This window comes from Buceros rhinoceros, unplaced genomic scaffold (assembly GCF_000710305.1).
Source record: "Buceros rhinoceros silvestris isolate BGI_N320 unplaced genomic scaffold, ASM71030v1 scaffold18735, whole genome shotgun sequence".
NCBI lineage: Eukaryota > Metazoa > Chordata > Aves > Bucerotiformes > Bucerotidae > Buceros > Buceros rhinoceros.
This window is the reverse complement of record NW_010412586.1, coordinates 37,277-45,039: the sequence shown is the minus strand read 5'-3', so window position 1 is coordinate 45,039 and position 7,763 is coordinate 37,277. Positions and strand designations below refer to the sequence as shown.

At 47.0% G+C, this 7,763-nt stretch overlaps 1 protein-coding gene across 1 annotated transcript in view; it reads left to right on the top strand.

Moving 5' to 3' along the window:
• The first annotated feature begins 2,352 nt into the window (after positions 1 to 2,352).
• LOC104493732 (voltage-dependent T-type calcium channel subunit alpha-1G-like) overlaps positions 2,353 to 7,763 on the top strand; it is a 37,111-nt gene continuing 31,700 nt past the window's right edge. The window contains exons 1-4 of the mRNA XM_010136461.1: positions 2,353 to 2,420; positions 3,340 to 3,466; positions 6,769 to 6,894; positions 7,507 to 7,596. Coding sequence (XP_010134763.1) covers positions 2,353 to 2,420; positions 3,340 to 3,466; positions 6,769 to 6,894; positions 7,507 to 7,596 — 411 coding nt within the window. The remainder of the gene's footprint in view (positions 2,421 to 3,339; positions 3,467 to 6,768; positions 6,895 to 7,506; positions 7,597 to 7,763) is intronic.

The following is a 7,763-nucleotide window of genomic DNA, read 5'->3' as shown; positions in this document are numbered from 1 at the left end:
AAAAAAAAAAGAGGTCTCATTTCAGTCCCTGTGCAGACTGGAATTGTCCCAAGTGCGATCTTGACGAGTCCTGTGGCTCTGGTGTGCCCAGAGGACTCCCAGTCAGCCGGATCCTTCAGCAATAAACTGCAGGTGTGGTGGGTTTACAAGCCCTGGTATCAGCATGACCTTAGGCAAGAGCGATGAGGCACAGGCATATGCTGCATGTCGACATATTAGAGCTGACACTAATAATCTGGAAATGCTGAGGATTCCGTTGGCCCTTCTTAAGGAGTTCTCAGTCTCTCAGGAGAGCAGCAGGGGTCTGCACAGACTTGCCTCAACATTGGATCAGGCCCTTGGTTTGAGGCAGCTCCAAGGTCTGAAGGTTTTCATTAGTAAGAACTATTATTTTTCAAAATCTTTTCAAAGTCTTCTCTCCCTGTAGGGCTGGAAACAACACTGGCACAGAGCTAAACTGGTGGCAGCTTTTACCCTCATGCATTCTCATTTGAGGAATTCCCTGGCTGATCAAAACACCGAAAGCAGCTAAATGCTGCAGTTTCCCAGCCCTTTTTTTCTCAACACACATGACTGTGAAGCCAGACAAGTAACCTCCTATTTTCTCTCTCTGCTGGATACCAAATAGTATCTCACAAGGGAAATCACTTTATTTCTAGACTAGGATTTCTTAATAAGTCTTGGAGAAAATTATCAACTTCAGACTCTGGAGAATGAATTTCTTCCTTGTTCCCCCGAAGTTAAGGATGCTCCAGCAGTTTAGACCACAGGCCCTCAATTTAGAAGACCTGACTTCAGTTCTGTCTGCAACAGTGGACAAAATACCTGAGCCAGGGTCCCTAGAGACACCAAAGTACCTAATTTGAAATCATTGAGGGGATGGTGAGGTCTTCAGACCATCTGAGGATCCAGAAGAGAGATTCAGCCTCAGCCCAATGCTTGCTTTCTGTACTCAGATGGAGAGGGAAGAGCCCTTGCCCTGTGGATGCTGCCCGTTACTCTGGATTAACCAGGTTGTTGAGTTGGACATACATCCTCAGCTTAGCTGGCCTTGGTTCAACTCTCGGCCTCAGTGCAGGTACAAGGTGGCAGCAGCAGCGTAGCTGCCCCGGTGAGGACCTCAGCCTGGGCTAATTTATGTGGGCAGTTTTGGCAGCCCACACTGAACAGTCTCCACGTTGCCACAGCTGCATGGTGTCCATGCTGTCCCCTGGGGCATCTCAGCCTCGAGCAGCCTTCTGCTCCCTGAGCCATCTCACCCCCCAGCTCATTCTGGGGGTGAGATCTGAGCGTCAGGAAGGCTGAGGGCTCTGAAATAGGGAGCCACAGCAGCTACCTGGAGGAGCCACACAGTGTGAAGAACAGCAGCATCTGCCTTTTGTGTTTCAAAAGTGGGAGTGGACAAAAATACCACCATCTCTTTTGGTTTTGGTTTTTTTTTTTTAATGATAATTGAGTGACCCTTGAAATTTTGAGTAAATATTCAACCAGAAAAAAGGGAAATAATTTTTAGCTTTGCAGGATGTTGTTTAAAGACAACGGTTTTTGAAAGACTTGGTGCCTGTGCACTGAGCACTGCAGTTTGCTAAACCTGTTGGGTCTGGGGCGGGAGAGAGTTGCTGCAGGCTTGGCTGTGGTCCCAGCTAAGGCCGTGCTTGTCAGACACGTGGATGTGCCCATGGGCACCTCTCCTGGGAGCACCATTCCCCGGGACAGGGAGAGAAGAGGAGAACTTGGGTTGTCTGCAGGCAATGAAACTTCAGCTGTGCTTCAGGTGGTGCAGCCAGAGGTGGGGTGAAACAGAAGAGGTGGTGAGAGGGCTTCCATGGCACTAGAGAGAACAAGGAGGGGAAGTCTGTGGCATTTTTGAGAGCCAGGTGTCAAAGGAGTCACCAGCTGGTACCGAGAAGCACACAGGCGCTTCCCTCCGTCTGACTTACACAGCAGACAGCTCTTTCTGCCTTGGGAAAGCACAGTTGCTATGGCATCAGTCCAAATTGGTTTACAGCGCTAGCGAAATGCTTAATTCCAGCTGGCATCAAGAGGGGGGAGGCATGCAACCTCTTCAGATGCCTTTTGTGGTCCCAAAGCTCTCCACCTTTAGGTCTGTGAGCCTGAACACCTGTTCATGTTGCCCAGCATGGTGAGATGACTTCTCTAAATCACACAAGCCTTGTCCTTTCATTGCAGTGTTGACCTTGGGAATATAGTACAGTTTCTCCTTTTTTTTTTTTTACCTGCTTCAGTCATGATGTCCACATTACTCTTCCCCAACCTTCCCCTATGATCTAATTCTCTGTTGCAGAATTCTGTGCAGAGCCAGACAGAGAGGAGCTACAGAAATACGGTTAGATGCCTGAGGTCCTGCTGGTGCAGTTTCACCTGGAGGACACCACTGGTTCAGTAGCTGAGGTTGTACAGTGGGTATAAAGAGGAGACTGTGATGGTACAGAGGGGTAACTCCGGTCTCAGTACACAGCAGCGCTGTAAGGACGCGTACAGATGACCCGGTTTGCCCAGAGAGGTGGTAGAAGCCCCATCCCTAGAATCATCCCAGGTCAGGTTGGACGGGTCCCTGAGCAACGTGCTCTGGTTGCAGATGTCCCTGCTCACTGCAGGGAGGTTGGACTAGATGAGCTTTAAGTGTCCCTTCCCACCCAAACCAGTCTGTGGTTCTATAACTGCTGCAGATGTGCAGGCAGCTCTGTAAGAGAGGCTGAGACAGGGAAATCGAGAACCTTCCTAAAATCTACGCAGGAACAAACACCAGGAACCCTCCCTCTGCAGGCCTGCTCAGGCTACAGGTGTAAAGGTGTGTGCCTGTGGATGGCCCAAACCAAGAGGCTGGATGCCAGGGAAGGTGTGATCAAGGCTGGAAACCAAGAGAGCTCTTTGGACCGAATGATAGGAAAAGGAAAACGGCAAAGCTTGTATATGTCATAGTGAATGGAAATTAGAAGATGCTGATCAGCAAACAGGTCAAGAACAGCTAGTGGGTTAGATTAAAACTATAATTCCATTTTAAAAATATGGGACTAGCCTATATATCTTCCTTTCCTAGGTCCTTCTCCAGTGACTTTTCTCTCCTGGCTCTTCAGAAGTGGTCTCCTCTTCTAGGCCAAGCTGTATGTGTAGGCAGAGACCCCTTTCCCTCAAATGCGTCCATAATCTCACAGGTCAATAATCTTCCAGAACTGCTTCCTCCATCATAATTTTTGAGTTATTTGCCATTCTAAAAATTTCCCTAGAGCTGTTTTCTACACATCTTTTATCTTGATAGGAGGCAGAACTGGGCAAGAACAGGACTAACATATCTTTTCTGCTTACTTGGCCCCACAGAGTCATTAGTCGAGCCCAAGGACTGAAGCTGGTGGTGGAGACTCTCATGTCATCCTTGAAGCCCATTGGGAACATTGTTGTCATCTGCTGTGCCTTTTTCATAATCTTTGGGATCCTGGGAGTTCAGGTGAGTCCCCTGTAAGCCTCAGCACAGAACCCGAAAGCACAATGAACCTCGCATGGCCCTGCATCTGGGTGTCTCTACCAATGGGCACACGATAATTGTTTCTGAAACTGAACCAATGGGCTGTTTGACCTTCCTGGGGAACCATCCTTGCTTCTAGTAAAGGTTATTGACCTAGTGACCATTATCGGTCAGCCATTAGAACCTCGTTAACAATTACAACCTAACAACAGTGGTCCAGCAACATGCGTCCCAAGCCATAGCTGAAGGACCAATGGTTAGAGCCAGTTACTGGGGTTGGTTTTGCCTCTCTCCGGTTCCACTGAGGTCCTCTGCCACCGGCTCTAGAGATGTGTGTTGGTTTTGAATCTGTAACTTTGCCATAGCTAACAGCCTGGAATGACTCGGACCCAAGGGCTTACGCGGTTCTTGGTCCTCAGCCCAGCTGCACAGCGTGGCCTTTCCAGTGCTCTCAAGACACATTTATTCCGACTTCCAAGCCTTGGCTATGTGTCACTTGATGTGCTGAACTTTCTTGAAGCCTCCCTGTTGCATGCAGTGATACAAAAGCCAACACGATGACTGTCCAGAATGGGCTTTCTTCATTCTTTCCCCACCACAAGACTTCTGCTCTGAGTGAGACATAAATCAAAACATAAGACTTCTGCTCTGCAGTGAGACATAAATCAAAACATTTCTCCACTTTCTTCCCCTGGCCACACCACAGAAGGCTCAGGCCTGAGGCATGACATGTACCACCAGAAAAACTCGGCTCAGGGAAGCTGTTAAATGCCATTTCTGTTCCATCTGGGAGATAACGTGGGGACATCTCCTGTTCACCGTTCTTCTAAAACCAATGGGGAAATAGAAACTCTCAAAGCTGAAATGGTTGGTTTGTAAACTCCGAAGAGACCTTGACCTGGAGATTCATTCAGATTCTGACAGTTTGTATAACTTGCAGAAATAAGAGATTTCTGAGTCTGCTTCCTGCCAGCTCTGCTGGCAATAATCTCAGTCCCAGGCGTGCAGGAACCCAGGGGAAAAGTGGCAGTTTCCAATGCAATTGGTTTCTCATTACCGGGGAAAAAGAAATTGTTTCATATAAATATTCTGATACAACATTTCTTCCTGAAGTTTATCTGATCTGTCACAGCCAGCTTGGGAAAGCAGCTCTGCTTGGCTTTGTTTTGGAAAGGTGTCTTATACAATATTTTATACTAATATACTGTTTAAACAATAAATACAGCATTGAAAATAAACAGAGAAGAAAATCATGCCATCCATAACCACCTCAGCTGCTAGATTGGCTTAGCGTTATGGTACAACAACATCCATCCGTTATACTGAAGAGATTCATAAAACTGAGCATATCCTGTAAAGCGATATAAAACTCAGACACAGGAAAATTGATGGAGAACAACAGAACTTGCAGTGTGCTCTTCGAATCTCCTCCCTGCTAACTGCCGTTACTTTCCCCAGTGACTTGCAGTCTTATGTTAAATTGTCGTGACTATTGATGTGCTGAAGAAGGAGATACAAGCGAGACTGATCCTGCGTTTGGGATGCAAAATTCTCGGTTAATATTTATGACTAATGAAGTGTAAGATGAGGGCTGTAGCTATTTTCTACAAAAAGATGATCTTTCAAAGTTAGAGTTGGTTTTCTCATGTAGATATAAACTGGAGGTTAAACTAGAGGTTTCAAATGCTGTTCAAATCCAGACGTCCATGTTTCTAATGGTGGTTCCTCTTAGCAAGGCTGGTTTTGTTGTAGAGCTTGTCCACACCTGGATAGTCATTAACAAGACACCAGCAGCAGATAGATAAAGTAAGCAGAGCGGGAAACACGGGGCCTTTCACCTTCGGAGGTGCTGAAGTCTGAAGCACTGGCAGGGATCAGCATTTTGGCCAGTGAGGTTTTGCATTTCCAAGCCCCGTTAATAGCTCTGTTACTGCTCCCATCTGAGGGGCTTTACAGTCCAGCTCCTGCACCAGTTATACTTGTAGACGGTTGTTTACCCTCCGCTTAATTAAAACTTTTCTCTGTGAAGGCTGTATCTCCCCAGTCTGCCCTACCCACCAATAGTGTTTCTCCCTGGAAAGGTCAGAGAATCATTCTCTTCTTGCATCCATAGGATTTATGACTGCGTTGAGCGGTGATTAATTTTCCATGCCTAGTGAACATCCTTCTGCAGTGATTTCTGAAGGAAACCCATGGAGTATTGCGTGGGTTTATCTTGTTTGCTGTTATTTCTACTGATATTTGTCTAGAACAATAGATCAAAACCCACCAGCGTCGTTTCTCTGTACATCCAGGTGGTGTTTTAAGGAGCCTGGAGTGCAGGCTGCTGTTTCCCCCCAAAACAGTAATGTCAATAGCTTCTGTCAGCAAATAAAACCAGATTTGTTGGATGTCTCCCGGGCTTTGATATCATCCATCCTGCTAGCATCAATCACCCCGTCTGAAGCAGTAATCATCCCCTGCCACTCTGTTCTGTGTGCGGGAAGCACCAAGTCTAGAATTAAGCGTGTGGAGGCTCATGTTTGTCATGCAGGTGTAAATCAGGAGCTGACTCCCCAGGAGCTGCGTCTCTACTGGCTTACACTGAAGGAAATAAGCTCGGGGTCAGATAGTCAACACCGGTTGGGCTTGGCTCCTTAAGTCTGCACAAGGAACATTTTCAGAGCCCCCTGCACTGACTGCAGAGCTTAGTGATGGCTGGAAAACAGCATTCAGGATCAAGAGACCAGAGCTGGACTGACAGCAATCTTGATTCAGCAAGAGCCCAACATCACTCACAGCACCTCGGCTCCTCTCTGACGTCTCCCTTTGTGACTTGTAAGAGCAGAGTTTAGTCCATCGCTATGTCTCTTCAGTGCCACCTTTTCTCTACCGATAGAGAGCCCCCTTACACATAACTTGTCAGTGCCTCTTGAAACCCAGTATCGTTAACTGGGCTGAGAGTCACCAGAGTCATTCCATGGGTGGTAAGAAGCCATTACCTGGTCTGGGCTATTAGTTGGGGCTACACTTGAGCTGGTGACCCAGAAGCAAATGACTTTAGCCCAGGCTCAGATCACTGAACCAGACAATCTAATGCACGAGGTGGGTGTCCTAAACGATGTGAAATCATGCATTTGCTCATTAGGTGCATATTATACAGGCTGCTCACACTTAATAACCTGCACAAATGAGGCCATTTCCCTTCAATCCTCTGGTCGGCATGGGCTGTGCAGAGCACCGCCATCTGCAGAGAAATATTGTGGACTGAACCCTTACAGTTCCTCTCTTTGCCTCTTTTGCAGCTTTTCAAAGGCAAATTTTTTATCTGCCAAGGGGAGGACACCAGAAACATCACAAATAAATCGGATTGTACAGAAGCAAGCTACAAATGGGTCCGGCACAAGTATAATTTTGATAATCTCGGCCAGGTATTAATAGAATGGTAATCTGCTTCTTTGCTCCTTTACCTCCTTGACTTAAAACCTGTGCATTATTATCCCATGGGATTTTCTTACAGGGCACTGCCAGTCGCAGTAAATATTCAGTTCACACACACAGCATTCTGCCTCTGTAAATCCCAAAGGTAGTGTTTCCAAGCAGACATACACCTCTTTTTGGAACAGAACAAGCACACGTGGCTTCACGGGGTACTTAATTGCTTCACTGCTACATAACAACCCAAATAGATCTTGCAGAAGGGCTTGTCTAATGGAGCTGGACACTTCCAGCCATCTCTGCAACACAGCCTTATTTTAGCAGCAGGGTAAGGACTAATTAGTTGGGAGCAGCAGGGACCTGGAGGGTGGAAATGAAGCTGCTTTTGTTTTTAGCTTTGTGGTTTCCGAATTAGTACTTATTGCTGAACCAGGAGCTGGCATTGATAGGATTCTGCTGCCAGAAGAAACCTTGGGCATCAAAGCGTCCCATTATAAGACAGGTAATGATAACCCTCAGACAGGAAAGGGCAGAGACGAGTAAAACAATACAAGCAGAAGTGCTTTAGTGCGACCAAGTGTAACTTTTCCCCCATGTATTTCTAGGCCCTGATGTCTCTCTTTGTTCTGGCCTCCAAGGACGGGTGGGTGGATATCATGTACGATGGCTTGGATGCTGTGGGAGTTGACCAGCAGGTACGTGCTCTAGCAGAGCTGTGAGAAATGAGCTGCCAAAGGTCGTGCATTTTGGATCTTGTTTTGCAATCACCATTGGCTTCCACGGTCAAGTGGGATTATGGGGTTCGGATCAAGGGAGGTCTTCAACCCAAGTCCTGGGGTGTGACTTGGACCCAGCCTTTTCC